We start from the raw sequence: 22,821 nt of genomic DNA, 5'->3' as shown, positions 1-22,821 counted from the left end.
TTTCATTTCCTGAAGGCTGCTCCCTCCTCACCCCACCATTAGAAATAACACAGACAACTGCAGTATAGCAAGGAGTCTTTACTAGGATGGAGGCAGGGGATGCAGGGGCAGGTCCAGAGCAAAGTAGAATGAGTCCTCATTAGAATGAGCAGAACTCCTGGGAATCCTGAGTTATCAGCTGGCGATGGGGAGTTAATGCTTGGTGTGTATGAGAGGTGCGGGGATGCGGATATCCTGGCCTCTTTCCAGACGCCGTTCACAGTCAATCAAATAGTTTACTCCATCAATGACCAGTTGCACCAGCTCCACCTGAAGGACACTAATCCTTGATATCTGCTTTCTACAATCTGAGTTTTTCTTTAGCACTGACTGACTTGCCTGCTTGTTTCCAATTGCCTCCCCACTCAACATGAATTTCATTTCAGATGCTGTTAACATTCCTGAGGCTTACTCACTGCCATGTTTCAGCCCCCACAGACCTATACAGCTCCTCACCCTAATCCCTTAGGATCTCACCTCTGATTTGCCTAGTCGGTCCAAATTAGAAATGTCAAAGACACCACCTGTGGCAGCAGTGTCCACTCCTCCAGTACCACGCTTCTGGAGTCTTAGGTTCTCCAGGATCTTTGGGAAGCGGCTATCCTAGAGAGGAGATAGGGATTGAGAGCAGGGTCAATAGAGAGACTAGTCCTACCTGAAAGAGCCCTAAACCTGCTCAGAGCTGTCTCCTGAGCTTTTTCCTTTTTTTAAAAGACAGGGTTTCTTTCTGTCACCCAGGTTGGGAGTGATCATAGCTCACTGCAGCCCTGACTTCCCTTAAGTGATCCTCTCACCTCAGCCTCCACCACACCTGGCTAGTTTTTGTATTTGTAGTAGAAATGGGGTTTCATCAGGTTGTCGGGCTGGTCTTAAACTCCTGGGCTCAAGTAATATGCCTGCCTTGGCCTCCCACATGTTGGGATTGCAGGCATGAGCCACTGTGTCCAGCTGGTCTCCTGACCCTTTATCCTTTCCAAAGGGTCCACTCCCTCCCCATCCACAACCCACCCTTCCTTACTCACACCCCTCTGTAACCCCTCAACTCCTTTACTTTGCTTAGCAGGGGCAGTTTGATGTGCACTCCTGCCCGAAGTCCAGTGCCCAGGTTAGATGGACAGGTCAAGATGTATCCCAAACGCTCATTCCACATGAACTCCCAGCCACGTTCTTGGATAAGTCGCTCCACCTGAGTCCACAAAGGTTTTGTTAATGAAAAATCAGGGATATTTTCATTAACCCTGGACCCTCCCTTAGCTAGACACACAAGAACACTAGAAATATGTCTAGAACAGAAACTTGGCTGTGAATGAATGACAATGTTCTTCGGTGAAAATGTTTGTTGTTATTATCATGCATGTGATGCAAAATTATAATGTGAATAATAATGAGATTGTGAAAATATGTGGAAGAAAAACTCGAGGGAGTCGTGTATTAGGGATGGTCTAGGAAAATGAACAGAGGTGATAAACTGAACTGAGAAAGGATTGATTATTCAATGAGTTATACATGCATTGATTATCTTTGCTTTGCTAATGAGTCTAGAGCTTGGAAGGGTCCTTTCAGGCAGAAAATGAAGGTGTAAGCTTTGTTAGGAAGAGGTAAGAGAACCTTCTGTTAGCTGTGAAAGGAACACATGTGTGAAAGCAGAGAAGACGAAAACAGAGCAGAAAAGCCAGATTCATAGGAATGGGGGCAGGAGAAGGTGCTTTGCTTCACTTAACCATGTAGTCATGAAGGTGACTATTAGACTTGAGACAAGGGATCTACCATAATACTGGTCACAAAGACCACTACCCAACATGAGTAAAGGGATCCTGTTTATAGTTCAGAAAGAATCATGGCATAGGGGAATATCTTACATGCTGAACATGGGGAAACCCTTCCATCTAGAATAATAATGCAGCTAACACTTTAACACTTATTAAGCACTTACTGTGGACCAAGTACTTTACCTGTATTTCATTTAATCCCCACAACAACCTAAAATGTAGAAAATCTCATTATCCCAATTTTACAGATGAGGAAACTGAGGCATATAATTTAAAGTTACTTCCCTACCCATTCATAGTGAGAATATGTTATCTATTACTTGCCAAAAATAGTAGAAACTGCTCAGAATCTAAAAGAGGAGCTCTTTTTTCTTTGCAAGCCCAAAGTAGAACTGTATGTATGAGAATATACAGTAAGAATTGGGTTTATGGGGTTTTCTAATGTAGACTTCAATATGGAGAACCAATCTATGTAGGATTGAGGATTAAGTTTAACCTCTCATCTACAGCCACATATTCTAGAATTCAAACCATTCTATCCTCCACCTTCCCCAATCTCCCTCCCAACTCTCAGCTTAAAGCCTAGACACAGTACTTCAGCAAGAATGACAGAATCCAGAGACAAGGCCTACCTTGTGTCAGAACTGGATAGTTATAATAGAGTCATGAACACAGCAACCTCTCCCCACCAACATCAATCTAAGCTCAAATCATCTCCTTATCTGCACATCTCACCATCCCACACCACACATCCCAGGCACTGACCTGCCTCCTCAGTTATTCCTTCTTTGCATTATCTGGCAACTAACTGCCTTTTTCATGTCCTAAGGTTCCTGATACTCTTTCTCTCTTCATAATCTTAGGGTAAGCACATGTCCTGGTTTTCCCAGTATAGTCCCAGTTGGTTTATTCTTTTAGTTCTAGAGTGATTAATGGCAACCCTTTTTACTATCAGACATGCCCTGGATTGGTTTACAAATTTCACAATTATTTATGCTACTCTTCGGTTTTCCTTATGTCCTCCCACCTAGCAACCCTACACACTCTTCTCCAACCTCTTTGAGGCCTCTGCAGAATCTTTCAAACACTCTTTTCATGTTGCCACCCTTCTCCATGGAGATGACCCGTGTATGATCCTCCTCATTCACCCAGATCAGGAAGCTCTTCTCATTGTTGTGCCTGAGGGCGGGAGAAGGACAGTGATCAAGAGACAAGGCAAGAATTGGGAGAGGCAGAGGGGAAAAAAGCATTTATGAGGGCGCGAAGACAAAAGAGGTAAGAAGCAGCCTCATACCAAATTCCACGAGCATCTGGCCAGTCTCGAGCCATTCCTGCAGCAGTCAGCAATGGAGACACAGGCTTATCAAACAGAAAATGGTCCTGGGAAGAGTAAAGGGACTTGGGTTAAGACTTTTAATGGTGGCCCCTGGACCTCTCAGAGCCCATGTCTCATCTGGCCCAGCTTCCCCTCTGGCTCTTTTCTCCATCTGCTTCCCCAACCCAGCTCCCTCTGAAGGCCCTCACATCAATAAGCTGCTGCTGTTCAGCCTCTGTCATCTCACTGAGCCTATAGTAACGTCCAGCCAGGTCACCCTTCAGGCCACTCAGTGCTTCCACCACAACACGTTCCACCTCTCGTCGCTCTGCTCGAGTGCAAGCTGGAGGCAGACTGAGTCCTCGGATGCTTCGGCCAGTTCTCACTCTCGAGGATAATACATACCTCTCATCAAAGTAGCCAGAACGGATCTGGGAAATAAGGGAAATGAATATAAGTCATAGAAACACAGTGGGTGGGAATTGAGGGCCCCTGGGAAAGGAGAGACCTTCCTTAGGGATTAGAGGACTCTTTGTGTATTCTTCCTGTGTGCATTGGAAGAAGAGGCTCATTGGGAAAACACTCCAATTGAAGGGGGCCTTGCAGACCCTTCCCCAAACTGCCCATCTTGGGGCTATGGTCATTCTTATCTATCCTTTCGTCTCCATATATGCTGCTCCTTAAGATAGGATTCTTTCCTTACATTAAGATTAAAAGCTCAGCAGTATAATGACCATAAGTCAGGAAATAAGATGAAGGGATTGGAGATACATAGGCAATGCAAATCAGAAGTGGAATATTTAAACACACCTTACTGGCATCCAGATCAGTGGTGTGTTTCATTGTCCGGGGGTCATATCCATTGTGTCGCTCTTGGATCACAGGGTCAAAGAGGTCAGCAAATACCTAAGGGGAGTTAAGAGGGTCAGATGGTTAAGGAGAGGAAATCCCTCCCCAGGCTTCAGTTGTGCATTGATTTCACTGGGTCAGAAAACTTAAGTATGGATTGCTCCGAGTCTTGGGGGAAACTGAGAGGTCTTTAGGGGGAAGGAGTTGGGATTACTGGGAAGATGAGTTGGATCACCAGGGAGACTCTAGAGATGCCCTACCTCATAGGTCTCCTCATCTCCAGCCACCATGCCCACAGTCTTGATGAAGGGGTGGCCAGGGTTGTCCACGCCAGTCTGGATACACTGATCTAGCGTCCAACCAGTGGGTGTGGTCTTGTCGCAGAGCCGTGCATAGACTGCTGGGGTCAGGTGACTGGCCATGCAGTTGTTGTGCTTTCGGAGGTCTGGGTACTCAGCGCTAGGGAGGGGGTACCCAGTAACCATGGAGGGAGGGCACAGCGGCCTAGACCTAGTGCAGTTACCTGGGAGCTGTCCACTTGGCCATGGCTGGCTTTGCTCCGTGGGAGGAGGGGGAATTAGAAAGAGGCTAAACCTTGGTAATCTCTTTAGGTACTTTCAGAGTCTATTCTTTCCTAATAGTTTTAGTTGCCTCTGGCTAGCCAGCTCAGTTTCTCCAGATCTGCTCAGTTCTTTCCTCCCATGACACAACACTAGGGATGGAGGAGGGGAAAGACTAAGGAGAGGAATTGAGGAAATGGGGGAAGGAGATGGAGGGAAGCGAAAAGGATAGTTCCTGGCTTTACAATTAGGGATTTAGGCAGCGAGTGCAGCTAGAACTCGCAAGGCCGGAGCTGGTCTTGACAGGTCCCCAGGAATGTTCTTGCTTTATGGTTTTGGCCCCCACCCCCACCCCACTGAGGTCTGCAGACTGTACAGCCCTCCAGCTCCAGGGCCTTAGTGATTATAGCCCTTCTCTGTTGCCCGGATTCTCATTTCTACCCGCACCTTCATTTCCATCACCGCTGCCCCCACCCCCTCCCGCGCCTCAGGCACTGTTACCTCGGGGGATACAGCCTCCGTCGTTCACTGGCCGCTCGTACAGGTTCCGGTCGGAGCAGAAAGCCAGCGGCTAGAGACCCCGCTCCGGCCAAAGTCAGGAGCCTGAGTCCCGGGCGGGCAGACAGCAGACGGGAGAAGGGACCAGCCATGGCTTGAGGGTCTGGCTACGGGATCCTGGAGTAGGCGCTGGCGCAAGACAGGATCCGGAACAGGGAGGGAGGATGCAAGCGAATAGACTGAGGGCCGGAGCTAGGTCCGAGGCTGCAGCCTAGATGGGGGTCGGAGTGGAGGTTGGAGCCGGAATAGGAGCCAGTACCGATCAGACTGCAGGAGAGGCGCAGTGAGCTAGTGGCAGGCGGGCAGGAGGGAGGAGGTAAGGGAAGCCCCAGCCGCAGTCTCCAGGGGTGGGGCTCCCCTAGGCCCCGCCTTCCCGCCTGCCGCCGCGCTAGGTGCGTGGGGGCAGGGGTGGGCAGCACCGCCAGGTAATTAGCTGGGCCTGAGACTCGCGCGCCTAAAACCGGGGATGTAAGCCCCCCCGGTATGAGGTCGCCCAGATTTCAGCACCAAGTAGAGGACAGCACCCACGTGGACTAGCTAAAATTCAACACCCTTCCCCTAAACCCCTCGGTTTAAGCCGAAACCCGATGCTTCTACCCTGTGAGTGTGCAAGGGTGACATTGCCCAACTTCTCGGCTTCTGGCCTGCCTCAGCCACCTCTCCCGTCTCCCGGGCCAGCCGCGGGGAAACAGCAGAATAAACACGGATAGTGGAGGAGGATATGGAGAAAGCACAGGGTTAGAGGCAGGCACTGGGAAAGACACCCACTGGTTCAAGGTCACCTTTTCCTTAGAACCAGGAAGAAGACCAAGGTGCTTCCTTGCCACCCCTGTGCGCTCCTTACAAGGTTGAGAAAGGACTCCCAGGGAGGAACCAGGGAAATATTAACTCTTAGGCCATCTGTGCTGTGTCCTCCACCAACACTCTGTGTCCAAGTCTGAAGCCCTGTTATTTCCTGCCTCTACTTCTCATGATCCCCCACTTTTGTTTTCCTTTTGTCTCTCCCACTTTCCTCCCCGTCCCCTACCTCACCTTTGATCTTTCACTTCTCTGCGTCTTTTCCAGGCTCAGACCTGTTTGCTGTTCACAGGATGTCCTCTGAATATTCTTGGCAAGCTTGCCCACCTGTTGGTTGTGCTGGGTGTGGGGTTGTGGTTGGACAAAGAATTATTAGTTTCCTCTTCCTCCTCTCCCTTCACTTCTCTCTATGGAGTTCCTAGTTCCTGGGCTGGAGGAGAACATGAGAAAGTGAGGTGAAGGGTGTGGTGAGATGACTGGGTGTGGGACTGGAACAGGCAGGCACAGGTTTCCAGACACCACATGTGTTTCCTCTCTTGGCTCCCTAATGCTGTTTAATCCAGAGTGTAAAGGCGAGTGGTGTACAAGGGCATGAGGTCATCAGGGAGTCTGCCTCTCTTGTGGTCCCCTATCCTGCTCTCTCTCCTCATAAAACGTGTATTCAGATTTGAGAGAGCTTTGTTTCCCAGCTCCAGGTATGACTCGACCTTTGTCCTGGTAACAAGGGGAATGAATGCTATAGTTGAAATAGAGATGAGGGGCTTCAGTGTGGAGGAGTTAAGGTGGAGTAGCACGGTGGCGTTAGTCCCTTCCCTATGCTATCCTGGCGCACCCACAGGACAGTAAGATACTTGGAAATCTTAAGAGAGAGTATTTGGGAAAGAGAATTCCCTTCACATCAAGAATTTCCCATACGACTCTCATTCCCTTCATTCCTTCTAGGCCTCCTTTGTGTCCTTTTTTCTACCTTCTTCATTTGTGGGTATTCTTAGAAGTGTCCACTTCTCTCTCAGGTCCATCTCTTCTTTTCCTGGAAAGACATCAATTATTAGAGAACAGAGTTATGTTTCTGCAGTGTGGAAAATGTTACCTGTGTTGTGAGGCCTCTTTAACTAGGTTAAAAAATAGCCTTGAGTAAATAAATATAATTTCTTAGAATAGCATGTATTTATCCAGGTAAATAGGGAGATAATCTTCCAGAGCAGTAAGATTGATATTTGATTGAGAGGGTGGTTACTAAGATTAAGGAGGTAGGGAGTGGGAGGAGATAATTACAGAAGGAGAAATAAGACAGCCAGGGAAGTAGAGAAATTACCCAAGTTTAGAGAGTAGCTGCCCAAATTTGAACAATAATTCAATAATTCCACAGGGAAAACACATGTACTTGTGCACTTTTCTTATCTCTCATTTGCCTTTAACAGGCATATAATATATTAATATTCATTAAAAAAACGTATTCTACAGCATATGGAAGTAATATATGGCATTGATATATGGTATGTTATTTATTTAATAAGAACTACTGTCAATAGTATTTAATTTTTTTCTTTGAGATGGAGTCTTGCTCTGTCACCAGGGTGGAGTACAGTGGCGCAGTCTTGGTTCACTGCAACCTCTGCCTCCTGGGTTCAAGCAATTCCCCTGCCTCAGCCTCCTGAGCAGTTGGGACTACAGGCACGCACCACCTCACCTTGCTAATTTTTTCTATTTTTAGTAGAGATGGGGTTTCACCATTTTGGCTAAGATGGTCTTGGTCTCCTGACATTGTGAACCACCTGCCTTGGCCTCCCAAAGTGCTGGGATTACAGGCATGAGCACTGGACAGTATTTAATATTTTTAAAGCACTTTACAATTACAAGAAACTTTTATATGTATTATTTCATTGAGTTAAATTGGATTGTTCCATTACAAAGGACAAAGTCTACATTTTCAGGGGGATAGTAAGATAAGTTAAATACCTGGAAGATGCTATACTAGCTAGTTTGAAGGGCTAGAGTGGTGGAGGGGGTATTAGCCTAAGCATGAACTAGGGAGGCATCTATTCCTCTTAGAATCATCTATTCCAGCTCTTAGAATCACCTCTATGTACATTCAGAATGCCTTGGCGGGGGCAGGGTCAGTACAATAAGACACGACTGGAAAAGTGTCAAGACCCTAATGTTGCAGAGAAGAACCAGGGAATGACTATCTTGATCACCAAGTGAAGATGCAAGGATAATAATAAGAGCAATACAAACATATTCAATACATAATGCTTTCGTATTATCAGTACCTTTTAAGTTAGGTGTGTTGTTGTTGTTTGAGACAGGGTCTTTTTCTGTCACCCAGACTGGAGTGTAGTGAGGTGATCTTGGCTCACTGCAACCTCCATCTCCCAGGCTCAAGTGATCCTCCTACCTCAGCCCCATGAGTAGCTGGGACCACAGGTATTTGCCACCATGTCTGGCTAGTTTTTGCATTTCTTGTAGAGACAGGGTTTCATCATGCTGCCCAGGCTGGTCTGGAACTCCTGCACTCAAACAGTCTGCCTGCCTCGGTCTCCTAAAGTGCTGGGATTACAGGCATGAGCCACCGCAACTGGCCTTAAGTTTTTAATCCCAGTTTTATGGATGAGAAAAATAAATGCTCAGAGAAGTTAAGTGACTCACTGAAGGCTGCACAGCTATTAAAGGTAAGGCCAGGATTCAAATCCAGCTTTGTCTGGAGAATAGAGAAAAAGCAGGCTGCGGAGGTAGTAATCAATTTGTCTAGAGTTCCATGTCCATCCATTTTCTCTGTAAATGTCTCTCTGTTCCTTCCCTTAACTTTCTGATGTTTCTCTCCTTGTCTCTGTTTTTGTCTCCAGTCTCAACATTTTCAACCTTTATTTATTGGATCTGTACATATATCATACCTTGTTTTGTCTTATAAGACAAACGGAAGACCTGGTTTTGCCCTGAAGGAGCAGCAATGGCACAAAATCTGCCTCTTGCTCTTCTTCAGCATCAGGCTTCCCACCCACCCCGTCGCATCATGGAACATCTCTGTCTAGACCAAGCATCTGGACTTTGGCGATGCAGTGAGAAATCAAAGGAAGGGAGCACCAGGTTGCATTTCCTCCCAGAGCCACTAGAAGTCACGCTCCTCCGCGCAGAAGCGCCGGCCAACGCAGCCTGACTCTGTTGCCGGTGCGCGCCCTCCGTCGATTGGTGGCACCGCAAAGAAGTCGCGCTTTGATTGGGCGGCTGTCAGGTGTCGCTGCCGGCAGGTTCGGCTGCGCGAGCGGAGGGAGGCGGGTGAGTGAGGGCCGGGGGCGGTGGGGGAGTGGTTGGGGCTGGGGGCGGTATCGGAGAGGGTGGGCGCGGTAGAGTGGGCTCGGTGGGTTCCCAGGGCTGGGGTTCGTTCCGGGTGGGCTCGGCTTAGGGAAGAGGCCCAGCGGAGGGGCCTCAGTGTCAGCGCAGGGAGAGTGAAGCGGCCAAGGCGGGGGCGGGCAAAGGCTAGTGAAGTCGGGATGGGAGGGCGGTATTCGTGACCCGGAGCAGTGCGAGGACCGAGGAGGGGGTCGGTGAGAGAGAAGATAGGTGTGTGGGGGTCTGCGTGAGGAAGTGGGGGTCCTGCAGGAGGATGGAGGAACGGAGTCGTACAGCGGAGAGGATCAAGGTGGAAGGGATCTGCGCCAGGAGGAGTGGGGCTGGTATCCGGGGGTAGTAGCTTGTGGCATGGGTTGCGGCGGAGAGAAGGCAGCCTCCAGAAAGGGGTGGCGTGAGGAAAGAATGGATGACAGGCAGTCATTGTGGGGGTCTCTGAGGGGTCAGTATAAAGATGTTACCAAGTATGGTGACTCGTGTCAGGGCGTGAAGAACTTTAATACTGGGGAATCCTTGAGTGGGAGGATTAACTGGATTAATGGAATTAGTTGACCAATGATGGGGGTGCGGAGTAGGGAGGCAGCAGTCAGTATTGGGACCAGAGTCGTTGTAGTAAGTTGGGGAAAGAAGGCGGTATGAGGCAGCTGATACTGAGAACAGGGAGAGGAGCACAGTTGATCAGAGTTGGAATGAGGAGTGTGTCTGACGAATTAAAAATTGCATTAAGAAGAAAGGGGGGCATCCACTCTTCAAGGTCGGCAGAAAGTAGTGTTGGTGGATTGAGTAGTTTTTCTGTGTTGGATGTATTCCTGCTTGGAATTTGTATTAATATTTGCCCTTCATTACCGATGGAACCCACCATCAAGTGCATAGTGATTTAGGAAATTAGATGATTATGCAAGCAGCCCTAAATTCTGATGGATAAAGAAGTTACACTGTTTACCCTGCCTTCTAACCCTTCTCCAGATCTGATTTAATATAGCTGTTCCTGAGAAGAGTGTCTGCCTGCCCCTCCCTCCTTACCTTACTTGCCTATCTCCTTGCTTCTTTCCTTCCTTTCATATTGATTCATGTCAGAGTAAGACTGCCCTTTAGCCCAGTGTAGACACTGAAGTTTTCTGTTCTTTTGTAACAAAATTTGTGAAGGAGGATAGGGAGCAGAGCATAGAAAACGGAGGTGGCTCTGGGAACACCACATCAAAGCCCAGCTTCTCCCAGAGGTGTATCTAAATAAATCCTGGCTTATTTCATAGCTATTTCTGTCCGGCTATTTTGGCTTTGTTAACTGTGAATTTAGACCTTTCGTCTCTCTTCAGCCACATATTTGTAAACAGTCTCATCCCTATTCAATTACTTACCATGCCCCAGTATGTAGCTGCAATAGAATTTCAAGAACATTACTGTAAAGTCAGTAGAAAACTGGGAAGGTCTTAATGGAAGAAAGGGCAAAGGGTTAGTAATCTTATACTTGAGAGAAAGTCCCTGGTTCAGAGCAAGGATAAAGAATGCAACAAAATTCTAATTGCTCAAACTATACAGAGACCTTGGGAATGTCCCAAGTCAGGGAAATTGGGTCAGGTCACTGAAAAGGAATTTAAAAATAGCCTTTTTATCAGGGGTAAGAGTGTGTGTATGAGTGCACAATGGAAATGTTAAGTCTAAGGAGAATGTTGCACCCTCATGGCAGTTGAGAAGTAAAGACAGCATATGATGAAGACTGGAAAGGTCAAGGTGCATAAAGGTCAGGTAGAACTTTCTTTTTTTTTTTGAGATGGGGTTTTCACTTGTCGCCCAGGCTGGTGTGCAGTGGCGCGATCTTGGCTCACTGCAAACTCCGCATGTGTTCAAGTGATTCTCCAGCCTCAGCCTCTCCAGTAGCTGGGACTACAGGCGCACGCCACCATGCCCAGCTAATTTTTTGTATTTTTAGTAGAGATGGGGTTTCGCTGTATTGGCCAGGCTGGTCTCGTAACTCTTGACCTCAAATGATCTGCCCACCTCAGCCTCCCAAAGTGCTGGTATTACAGGCTTGAGCCACCGTACCTGATGGTCAGCTAGAACTTTTTAGTCAAAATTGCAAACCCTAGTTGTAATGAAAGAGTTTAAAATAAAAATAGATAAAATAATTATTCAAGACTATTTTCAGAATCTATAAGACTACATATATAAAACATTGTTTCTGTAAGACAAGTTCATTTACTTAAGGAGTTTGTGACTTTCATTAGAGTCATTGGTCAGTGTTTCTGAGAACTTTTGCAGACCATGGAAAATTGCTGATGTGTGACTCAATTTTTATTTTTGGAAAATAATGACAGATATTCATATCCTTACAATTCATATTAACAAATATTAACCTTTTGTATATTTGCTTTAGATGTTTTTTACAATTGAAATAAACATTATAGATAAAGTTGTGAAGTACTGTTTGAATCCTCAGTTCCATTCTCCCTTCTCCTCAAAGATAACCACTATCATGAATTTGATGTCTTTATTTCCAGTCCCTGTTTTTATACTTCTACTAATTATATATGCAGTCACAAACAATATGTAATATTTTTATTTATACAAATAGAATTGTACTGCAGGTATATTTCTGCAGTTTGTATTTGGAAACTACGTTTATTATATACAGTTTTTATTTTTACATTGCTATTAGTCCGTCATTTCTATATGCTACATTGTATGTGTCAATTCTACTTGTAACCTCTGAACTGTTTCCACGTTTTCTCATTACCAACAGAGAGATTAAGAACTTCCTTACAAAAGTCTTCTTATGTAGGAGAATTTCTCTACAGCAGAGTTTCTCTACCTCAACGCTACTGAGATTTAAGGCTGGATAGTTCTTGGTTGTGAGGAGATACCTTATGCATTTTAGAATGTTTAGCAGTATCCCTGGCCTCTACTCACTAGACACCAATAATATCATTTCAGTTGTGGCAACCAAAAATGTCTCCTGCCAAATGTCCCCTGTGCAGCAAAATCACAGCTGGTTGGTTCTCAATTAGTTGTGTGTACTTAGAAGTGGAACTGCTGGTTCAAGTTAAAGTCTTAGGATATTCTTACTGCTACAGTTTTAGGCAGGATTTTTTTTTTTTTTTAACTGTAGCTCCTGGTGTGAGGGACCTTGGCCTAGACCAGCACTGGTTCTATAGCACCAGGGGACAACTAGAGAGAACATTGAAATTTCAGTTTGAGGATGGGTTGGAGAAGGCCAGGTGCCGTGGCTCATACATGTAATTCCAGCACTTTGGGAGCCCAAGGCGGGTGGATCACGAGGTCAGTAGTTCAAAACCAGCCTGACCAACATGGTGAAACCCTGTCTCTACTAAAAATATGAAATATTAGCTGGGCGTTGTGGTGCATGCCTGTAATACCATCTACTCGGAAGGCTGAGGCAGGAGAATCACTTGAACCCAGGAGGCAGAGGTTGTGGTGAGCCGAGATTGAGCCATCACACTCCAGCCTGGGCAACAAGAGCGAAACTCCATTTCAAAAATAATAATAATAATAATAATTAAAAATAAATAAATAAAGAGAATGGATTGGAGACTGCTATATGGATGCCTATATCCTCAACCTCCCAACCACACTAGACCCCTTTCCCTGAATGGATTTTCTGAACTTCTGCATCTGTCTTTTATTATTATTGTTATCATTATTATTATTTATATTTTGATTTTATTTATGAAATAAATATCATATTTATTATTTATTTTTGTCTTGCTCTGTCACCCAGGCTGGAGTGCAGTGACACAATCACGGCTCACTGCAGCCTCGACCTCTTGGGCTTAAATAGTCCTCCAAGGTTATCCTCCCAAGTAGCTCAGACCACAGGCACATGCCACTATGCCTGGGTAATTTAAGAAAAAGCTTTTGTAAAGGCAAGATCTCCCTATATTAACCAGGCTGGTCTCAAACTCTTGGGCTCAAGCAGTCATCCCGTTTCAGCCTCCCAAAGTGCTGAGATTACAGGCATGATTCATTGTGCCCAGCCTTAAAAATTTTTCTGTAGCGATGGGATCTTATGTTGCCCTGGCTGGTCTCAAACTCCTAAGCTCAAGTGATCCTCCTGTCTTAGTCTCCCAAAGTGCTGGGATTACAGGCATGAAACACAATGTCTGACTGGACAACTGTCTTTTAAGATGGAATGGACGAAGGATAGAGAGAGTATGGGGGTTTTAAGGGTATTGTTTGTTTTTGTTTTGTTTTATTTTTGTTTGTTTGAGAGGATCTCACTGTCACCCAGGCTGGAGTGCAATGGTGTGATCTCAGCTCACTGCAACCTCTGCATCCCGAGCTCAAATGATGATTCTCCTGCCTCAGCCTCCCAAGTAGCTGGACTACAGGCATGCACCATCATGCTTGGCTAATTTTTGTGGGTTTTTTTTTTTGTAGAAACATGATTTCAACATGTTGCCCAGCATGGTCTCGAACTCCTGGACTCAAGTGATCCACCCTCCTCAACCTCCCTTGGTGTTGGGATTATAGGTGTAAGCCAGTGTGCCTGGCCTTAATGTTCTGATATAATGCTTAGAATGTAGGGTGGCCTCAATAAATACTTTTTTAGTTCATCTTTGGGAAGAATTAAGATGAGGTTTAAGAGCAAAGGCAGCTGAGCTCTCTCATTCCTCTGCCTTTGAATTAAATCACTGAATTCAACACTTCTGTGAGGAGGTGGAAAAGGGCGAGGAACATTGTGGAATGAGTCCAAAGTTTGAAATGTCACTCTAACCTTCTCTTCTGGTAGGACTCAACAGTAGCCTTCCTTGAGGATCTGCCTTTCCCATTGCTGACTGAAGTTAATGTTTCTTGCTGGCCAAATCAGGGACATGCAGGCATTGTAAGGGCTGATTATCTGATCTACTTACTAATTTATTGGTTGGGGTGGGGTTAGCAGGGAGGAAATGGGATACCTTGCTTTTCTTTTATGGCTCTTTTAGCATTTCAAGCATAGCCCATATGCCTCCTTTCTTGTTGATCCTTTTTCCTATAGCTTTGTTTTGTTTGACCCTAGTACCCTTAGAGTTAGTTCCCTCTCATTTTTTCATCCCATCCCCATCCCCACCCACTGCCAGGGAGCTTGGGTTCTGATCTGATGGGGTACCCCTTTCTGCAGAGCGGGATGAGTGGGTGTTCCGGCAGGGATGTGGTCGTTGACGGCCAGTGAGGGCGAGAGTACCACAGCCCACTTCTTCCTTGGAGCTGGAGATGAGGGGCTGGGCACCCGTGGAATAGGCATGAGGCCAGAAGAGAGTGACAGCGAGCTCCTTGAGGACGAGGAGGATGAAGTGGTAAGAATGGGGAAAATGATGTAACTTGGTGTTGGAGCCTCTGTCCTAGGGAGTTAAGATTCTATTGGTTGGAGATACCTCTCTGTTCTTTCCAACTGCACAGACTCCCTGTCATAAACAGGCCCTGTCCTGGTTTAGGGGAGGAGCAGTAGAGATTGGTTAGGTTGCCTCTCTTAGAAACCCCTGCCCTGGCTGGCCATGGTGGCTCGTACCTGTAATCCCAGCACTTTGGGAGGCCGAGGCGGGCAGATCATTTGAGGTCAGGAGTTCAAAACTAGTCTGAAAACCCTGTCTCTACTAAAAATAGAAAAATTAGCTGGGTGTGGTGGTGGGCGCCTATAATCCCAGCTACTTGGGAGGCTGAGTGAGACTCTGTCTCAAAAAAAAAGAAAAAGAAAAAGAAACCTCTGCCCTTAGGCTCTTCCTGTTGTCTCATAGTTGTCGGTTCTCTAGCTCTCCTACTTGAGCATGTATTTCCTACTGTGGAAAAGCTCCTATTCTGTAGGCAGTCAGAATCCTTAGCTATGCTCCAACTTGGAGCAAAGTTAGGAGGCACCCTTTATCCCATAGGTCCAGAGTCCTGGCAAGAACCTCTGTGCCCTAAGGAGATAAGATGGTGTTCCCAGAAGTGGGTGATATTGGTGGGAAGTTCTTAAGTTTCTGATAGCACTTCCTCTCTGTAGCCTCCTGAACCTCAGATCATTGTTGGCATCTGTGCCATGACCAAGAAATCCAAGTCCAAGCCCATGACTCAAATCCTAGAGCGACTGTGCAGATTTGACTACCTGACTGTTATCATTCTGGGAGAAGATGTAATCCTTAATGAACCTGTGGAAAACTGGCCATCCTGCCACTGCCTCATCTCTTTCCACTCCAAAGGTTGGGGTCTGGGAAGGAAAATGGGAAGGAATGGTGGTGGTGGTGGGAATACTGGTTTGGGAAGTGAGGTTCTTGTTGGCCATCAGCTTCTAGTGGCACGCTAGAGAACAGTGCAAAGGAGTTTGCTTTCCGTACATCTTGGAGGAGTTGCCAGGGGTTTAAAGCCTGTATTCTAACCTCAGGACAACTCTAGTGTCTTAGGATCTCTGACAGAATTGGGTCTCTGGAAGGACTGTAAATATAATTTCTGTTTTACTTTTTCTTGATGAATATTCTAGACTTGGGGAGCTGGGCAGAAGAATAAATGATGGATTGAATGGGTAGAGGAGCTCAGTGGCAGCTAATAGCTTAAATATGTTTTTCTGTCTCTCTTGCTCTTTTCTCGTTCTCTTTCACTCACTTTATTTCCTGTCTCCATTCCAGGCTTTCCTCTGGACAAAGCTGTTGCTTACTCCAAGCTTCGAAACCCCTTTCTTATCAATGATCTGGCCATGCAGTATTACATCCAAGATAGGTATAACTTCCTGTTGACCAGTAAGATGGGTGGTGTTGGGATCATGCATGTTTAGAGAACCCACTCTGGGAGGGACCGAGTCAAACAAACATGCTTAATTTTTGTACCATAATTTTGTGCCTTGATGTCTTTTAATCCTTGTATAAATGAAATCCCCAGCCTCTCCCCTTAGTTACTCCCACCTCTCCCAGCTATTTTATTTGGGGGTGCAGGAGGGAGGTGTACCGGATCCTGCAGGAAGAGGGTATTGATCTGCCTCGATATGCTGTGCTCAACCGTGATCCTGCCCGGCCTGAGGGTAAGGACCTGGCCCGAGGGAGGGTTAGTCCTTTCCTTTCTTGCTTTCTATGACTTAGCCACGTTTTCATCTTCTGGACATCTCCTATGTACTACCTATCTATGTGGGGCTTTGGTTATTGGATTATGGGTGGGGTTAGAGCTATGAATCTTTGGACAGAGCCTTGGACCTGTTATATAGAGATATTACCTCATTTATTACAAAGATATCATCATAAAAATTTGATGGTTATAGAGATTAAAACCTGGGGAAATGACAATTAGTAATATTCTACAACTTCGCGTCATCAGAATGACCACACACCTACCTTTCAGAATGCAACCTAATAGAAGGGGAAGACCAAGTAGAGGTCAATGGAGCTGTCTTTCCCAAGCCCTTTGTGGAGAAGCCAGTGAGTGCAGAAGACCACAATGTTTACATCTACTACCCCAGCTCAGCTGGAGGAGGAAGCCAGCGTCTGTTTCGTAAGGTACGGGAGATATTTGAGCATCTGGGGAGTCAGAGAGGTAGAAGGGCAAGGATGAGGTTGTGGGGAAGGAAGATGGAGAATGGAGAATTTGGGGACAGAATAAAGAATTGAGGTAACATTGTTTTTTCTTCTTTTTTATCCTGAAGATTGGCAGCCGAAGCAGTGTTTACTCTCCTGAGAGCAGCGTCCGAAAGACAGGGTCATACATCTATGAGGAGTTTATGCCAACAGATGGCACAGATGTCAAGGTTATGGTGGATACAGGGATTTAAGAGGTTACAAATGTCTGGGGGTGGGGGATTGGGGTACATGGGAAGCAGGTGGAAGTATATGGGGAGGAGGTCCTAGAAAATAACATGATGTGAATGTGATTGGCTTTCATATTCAGGTGAAGATAATGAGTGGAGGATATAGACATTTCACTATCAGAGCATAGGTGAGGCTGACTTAGAAAAATGGCATAATGTTAGTAAATTGTTTTTTAATAAGGACTAGATGACAGTATAGGAGTCCTGAGGAGAAACCTTCATAATGATACTTCAGTTAGGGCTCAGTAGAAAAAATGTTGGTCAGTCTCCTTCTTAATGCTCAGGATTTGTTTGTTTTGTTGTTATTGTTGTTTTACTCTGAAACTAGTCTACAGACCAGTGCTCATATTGTCTTCTCATATACAGGGTGAGCTGTGGGCATACTCAGTGATGCTATGTACCTGCAGGTGTATACAGTGGGGCCAGATTATGCCCATGCTGAAGCTAGAAAATCTCCAGCTTTGGATGGGAAAGTTGAACGAGACAGTGAGGGGAAAGAGATTCGATATCCAGTCATGCTGACTGCCATGGAAAAGCTGGTGGCCAGGAAAGTCTGCGTAGCTTTCAAGGTAGAGGAGGACCCAGGGAGGTTGTGACATGAGGGAGAAAGGAAGGAACAGGGGTCTGGGAAGAGTAACTGTCTTGTCGTCATCTTTCTGCTTTCCCTTTCAGCAAACAGTTTGTGGATTTGACCTTCTTCGTGCCAATGGTCATTCCTTTGTGTGTGATGTCAATGGCTTTAGTTTTGTCAAGAACTCGATGAAATACTATGATGACTGTGCCAAGATTCTGGGGTAAGAGACATGGTGATCTATGCTGGGGAGAATGGGCTTGCAGAAGAATATATGAAAGTTTTTGCTTTATTTTTAATATTATAAATACGGTTTAAAAGTGAAAAAGGCCAGGCGCAATGGCTCATGCCTGTAATCTCAACACTGGGAGGCCAAGGCGGGTGGATCGTTTGAGGTCAGGCATTAGAGACCAGCTTGGCCAACATGGTGAAACCCCTTCTTTACTAAAGATACAAAATTAGCCAGGCATAGTGGCACATACCTGTAATCTTAGCTACTAGGGAGGCTGCGGCAGGAGAATTGCTTGAATGCAGGAGGTGGAGGTTGCAGTAAGCTGAGTTCGTACCATTGCACTCCAGCCTGGATGACAAGAGCGAAATTCCATCTCAAAAATAAATAAATAAATAAATAAAATATAAAAAATATACGAGAGGAAAAAGACAAAGGGCTCCTTAGACTCCTTGCCTTTCTAACACTGACCCCCCAGAGACCATTGTTGTTAACAGTTTTAGACATAACAATTTGTCTTTTTCTGCCATATTCAAATTGTATTTATTTTACCAAATGTGGTCATACTATAATACTGCTCTGCAACTTGACTTTCTAAAAATTTTGTTACATAATGTTTAAGCCTTTCAAAAATATATAAGGAATGACTATAGTGAGCATCTATGTATTCACCACCTGGCTTAAGAAATAAAATATTAATATAGGCCAGGTGCAGTGGCTCACTCCTGTAATCCCAACACTTTGGGAGACTGAGGTGGGTGGATCACCTGAGGTCAGGAGTTCAAGACCAGCCTGACCAATATGGTGAAACCTTGTTTCAACTAAAAATACAAAAAATTGGCCAGGTGTAGTGGCTCCCACCTATAATCCCAGCACTTTGGGAGGCCAAGGCAGGCAGATCATCTGAGGTCAGGAGTTCCAGCCTGGTCAACATGGTGAAACCCTGTCTCTACTAAAAAAGAAAAAAAAAATTAGCCAGCCATGCTGGGTGACACCTATAATCCCAGCTACTTGGGAGACTAATACAGGAGAATCGCTTGAACCCAGGAAGCGGAGGTTGCAGTGAGCCAAGATTGTGCCACTGTACTCCAGCCTGGGTGACAATAGTAAGACTCAGTCTCAAAAAAAAAAAAAAAAATTAGCCAGAGTGGTGGTGTAATGCTAGCTACTTGGGAGGCTGAGGCAGTAGAATCGCTTGAACCCAGGAGGCGGAGTTTGCAGTGAACTGAGATCATGCCATTGCACTTCAGTTCACAAAAGCAACACTCTTATCTCAAAAAAAAAAAAAAAAAATATATATATATATATATATATATATATATATATATAGTTGAAGACCCTATATACTCCTCCCTGATAACATTGCCTCCCTACCTCCAGAGGGAACCACAATCCTTAATTTGGTGTTTGTCATTCCCATATACTTGTTTATATTTTTTACTACATATGTATGAGTATTTGTATGTTTTTAGACTTTATATTAATACATTCTTCTGCCTGCAGTCTGCTTGTTTTTGTGAGCTTCATTCATATGAGTAGTTCTGGTTTATTCATTTTCACATGACTTCTTCATTTCTCTTTCTAGGAACACCATAATGCGGGAGCTTGCCCCACAGTTCCAAATCCCGTGGTCCATTCCCACAGAGGCTGAGGACATTCCCATTGTTCCTACCACATCTGGCACTATGTAAGCAAAAGTAAAAAATCTGGATTAACTTACCAAAGACACATGGGATTCCTTAAGCCAGACTAATGGTTACTTCCTGACCCCATACTATCTGACCATCAGAGCCTGGGTCTCTTCTGCTCAGTCTTCTTAACTCCACTTATATTCCCTTTTTTTTTGAGACAGAGTCTTGCTCTGTTGCCCAGGCTGGAGTGCAGTGGCATGATCTCAGCTCACTGCAACCTCCACTTCCTGGGTTCAGGTGAGTACATCTGGCTAATTTTTGCCTTTTTAGCAGAGACAGTTTCACCATGTGACCAGGCTGGTCTTGAACTCTCAGACTGAAGTGATCCACTCACCTCGGCCTTCCAAAGTGCTGGGATTACAGGCATGAACCACTATGTCCAGCTCCCATATATATTCCTAATCTGAGTTCCCTTTTCCTCTGTTATTTTTTTTTTTTGTTTGGTTGGTTTTTGGTTTTGTTTTGTTTTGTTTTTGCCACAGGGTCTGGCTCTGTTTCCCAGGCTGGAGTGCAGTGTTCAGTCATGGTTCACTGCAACCTGTACCTCCTGGGCTCAAGTGATCCTCCCACCTCAGCCTCCTGAAGAGCTGGGACCACAGGCATATGCCACCATGCCTAGATAATTTTTTCTCTTTTAACTTTTTTATAGACACAGGCTCACCCTATGTTGCTCACACTCACCCTATGCTTCTCCTGGACCTTAGTGATCCTCCCACCTCAGCATCCCCAAGTGTTGAGATCACAGGCATGAACCCTACTCAGCCCCTCTGTTTTTTGACATGTCAACTAATGTGATGACAGGAAGTTGGATGGGGGCATGGAAGAAGCTTTGATCACATTTATGATCTTAGGATGGAACTTCGTTGTGTCATTGCAATTATTCGTCATGGGGATCGTACTCCCAAGCAGAAGATGAAGATGGAAGTGACACACACAAGGTAGGAAGAGTGTCCTAATTTATACAAATAGGTTTTTGTGAGAAAGATTGAATGGGGGGGCGGGCAACTCCTAGAGGCTTTGACTGTCTCATCCCACACTGAAGCTTCTCATTACTTCTTCAGATTTTTTGCTCTATTTGAAAAACATGGTGGCTACAAGACAGGGAAATTAAAACTCAAGCGACCTGAGCAGCTCCAGGTAAAGTAGTGAATCTGGCCAGGAGGAGGAGTGCTATGAGAGATAGAGGATATGGCATTGGGGGGCTTGATAAAAAACTAAGATGAAAAGGTAACTGTCCAGGATTTGGCCTTCTGCATGGATACCTTATTATTTTCTCTAGGAGGTACTGGATATCACAAGGCTGTTGTTGGCTGAACTGGAGAAAGAACCAGGTGGTGAGATCGAGGAGAAGACTGGAAAACTAGAGCAGCTGAAGTCTGTATTGGAGATGTGAGAAAGGGGATAGCTAAAGGGAGCCAGTAACAGTGAAAATTGGGGTGCTGGTACAGAAAATCAACTGTGACTTTATCCTGCAGGTATGGTCACTTCTCAGGTATAAACCGGAAGGTGCAATTGACTTACTACCCTCATGGAGTAAAAGCTTCTAATGAGGGACAAGGTAAGATATAGTCCCCCTTACCGTTACCTCTCAAATCTTTTCATTTTTTTTTCCATCTTCTCTCCTCACCAGATCCCTTTTACTTGAGCCTATAGATGACCTCTACCCTAAATTACCTTTCTGGTCTCCTCAGAAGACCTAACATTTAGATATTCGCACTATTTTTCTTAGATCTAGACCATTCACTGCCTCTTATTCCTCAGATCCACAAAGGGAGGCTCTGGCCCCATCTCTGTTGCTGGTACTGAAGTGGGGTGGAGAACTGACTCCTGCTGGTCGTGTTCAGGCTGAGGAGCTGGGGCGAGCTTTTCGCTGCATGTATCCTGGAGGACAGGGTGAGTGTTTTGAGGAGTAAACACTTAGCAGGGCTGGTGTAAAATTATTAGAGAGTAAATTGGGGGAAATGAAGGGACAGAGACAGTGGGGAAATTAGTATTTTTTCTTCCACATTAATATTTATAGCAGTCCATTCCTGGTCCTCCCCTTTGTCCCCAGGTGACTATGCTGGCTTCCCTGGTTGTGGGCTGCTTCGTCTCCATAGCACTTTCCGCCATGATCTCAAGATCTATGCCTCTGATGAGGGTCGTGTCCAGATGACTGCTGCTGCCTTTGCCAAGGTGCATGCTACAGTGCTATAGTCCCAGCTTCCATTAGGGAGAGAAGCAGAGAGTTTGGAGAACCAGTTGAGGATTTCAGGGTGCTTGTAGGCCAACTCAGAGAAATTTCTGCATGTATCAGACCCATTCCGTACTACTGAGAATGAGCTGAAAATAATTAGTGAGGGTAGGCCCTATCTCTTCAATCAGCTCCCATTCAATCTCTGGGACCATCTAGGCCTAGGAATACTAACCTGGAAGGGAAACAAATAGACTTTGTGCTTTCCCTTTAGGGCCTTCTGGCTCTAGAAGGGGAGCTGACACCCATTTTGGTACAAATGGTGAAGAGTGCCAACATGAATGGGCTCCTGGACAGCGATGGGGATTCCTTGAGCAGCTGCCAGTACCGGGTAAAGGCTCGGCTGCACCATATTTTACAGCAGGATGCACCCTTTGGCCCTGAGGACTACGATCAGGTCAGTCTAAAATATCCTGGTTCTCAAATTCCTCAAATTCTATATAGTAGGGATCAAGATCAATAATAATAGTATTTACTGCATGCCAGGCACTGTTTTAGTTGTTTTACACATTTATCTCATTTAGTCCTTACAGTAGCCATTTGAGGTAAGTACAGGTCCACAATCTCTAATGCACAATTTTAAAAATTAAAAAGATTTTTTTGTTGACATTAAGATTAATTTGGCGGCTAAACCCGACAAAGTCTGTCATAAGATTTTTATAATCCTGATTTTTCCCACTTAGTGTAAATAGTCATGTATTTTGTGGCAGAAATATTAATGTGTTTGGTTATGCCATAGGCCCTGATGGAGATATTATATACATATGGCATATGTACTGTATTCTAAAGTCCAAAAAATTCTCAATTCCAAAGCACAGCTGATCCCAAGGATCTTGAACAAAAAAAGTTACGGTTATCCATTGTTGCATAAGAAACTCCCCCAAAACATAGTAACCTAAAACAACAACCATTTTATTATCTCTCACAGTTCTGGGCTCAGCTGATCTTGCTTGGAGTCTCTCCTGAAATTGCAGTTAGATATTGACTAGAGCTGGAACCATCTGGAAGTTCAGCTGGGATTGTGGGATGGCTGGCTCTCTCCCTCTTATGCTCTCCCTGTTATCGCAGTGCCTCTCCTCTCCACATGGTTCTTCATATGGTT

General features: G+C 45.3%; 2 protein-coding genes across 39 annotated transcripts in view; one reads left to right on the top strand and one right to left on the bottom strand.

Annotated features, from left to right (window-relative positions):
* Nucleotides 1–63: 63 nt before the first annotated feature.
* On the bottom strand, nucleotides 64–5,383 carry LOC100393688 (creatine kinase U-type, mitochondrial). The gene is made up of 9 exons (XM_002753381.6): nucleotides 5,034–5,383; nucleotides 4,233–4,431; nucleotides 3,934–4,029; nucleotides 3,333–3,554; nucleotides 3,103–3,188; nucleotides 2,864–2,987; nucleotides 1,091–1,225; nucleotides 517–642; nucleotides 64–309 (listed from the first exon to the last, which is right to left on the bottom strand). The coding sequence occupies exons 1-9, from the start codon at nucleotides 5,180–5,182 to the stop codon at nucleotides 193–195; spliced, it is 1,254 nt and encodes a 417-aa protein (XP_002753427.1). The 5' UTR covers nucleotides 5,183–5,383; the 3' UTR covers nucleotides 64–192.
* A 3,745-nt stretch (nucleotides 5,384–9,128) lies between these two features.
* PPIP5K1 (diphosphoinositol pentakisphosphate kinase 1) overlaps nucleotides 9,129–22,821 on the top strand; it is a 54,263-nt gene continuing 40,570 nt past the window's right edge. For 18 of the 38 annotated variants that reach the window (XR_013520899.1, XR_013520898.1, XR_013520897.1 and 15 more), the window contains exons 1-18: nucleotides 9,129–9,164; nucleotides 13,984–14,076; nucleotides 14,353–14,527; nucleotides 15,211–15,406; nucleotides 15,830–15,920; nucleotides 16,133–16,218; nucleotides 16,533–16,687; nucleotides 16,834–16,935; nucleotides 17,403–17,564; nucleotides 17,668–17,789; nucleotides 19,381–19,482; nucleotides 20,338–20,424; nucleotides 20,548–20,623; nucleotides 20,766–20,875; nucleotides 20,962–21,044; nucleotides 21,248–21,379; nucleotides 21,540–21,661; nucleotides 21,934–22,116. Coding sequence is in view for 34 of the 38 variants with exons in the window: in XM_078334111.1 (XP_078190237.1) it covers nucleotides 14,381–14,527; nucleotides 15,211–15,406; nucleotides 15,830–15,920; nucleotides 16,133–16,218; nucleotides 16,533–16,687; nucleotides 16,834–16,935; nucleotides 17,403–17,564; nucleotides 17,668–17,789; nucleotides 19,381–19,482; nucleotides 20,338–20,424; nucleotides 20,548–20,623; nucleotides 20,766–20,875; nucleotides 20,962–21,044; nucleotides 21,248–21,379; nucleotides 21,540–21,661; nucleotides 21,934–22,116 (1,956 nt within the window). In the remaining 4 variants the exon portion in view is untranslated. Of the gene's footprint in view, nucleotides 9,165–13,983; nucleotides 14,077–14,352; nucleotides 14,528–15,210; nucleotides 15,407–15,829; nucleotides 15,921–16,132; nucleotides 16,219–16,532; nucleotides 16,688–16,833; nucleotides 16,936–17,361; nucleotides 17,565–17,667; nucleotides 17,790–19,380; nucleotides 19,483–20,337; nucleotides 20,425–20,547; nucleotides 20,624–20,765; nucleotides 20,876–20,961; nucleotides 21,045–21,247; nucleotides 21,380–21,539; nucleotides 21,662–21,933; nucleotides 22,117–22,821 lie in introns of all 38 variants that reach the window. The other 20 variants (XM_078334112.1, XM_078334109.1, XM_078334108.1 and 17 more) reach the window with 5 other exon arrangements.

The sequence above is a fragment of the Callithrix jacchus genome, chromosome 8 (assembly GCF_049354715.1).
Source record: "Callithrix jacchus isolate 240 chromosome 8, calJac240_pri, whole genome shotgun sequence".
NCBI lineage: Eukaryota > Metazoa > Chordata > Mammalia > Primates > Cebidae > Callithrix > Callithrix jacchus.
This window is presented reverse-complemented; position numbering and strand designations above follow the sequence as displayed.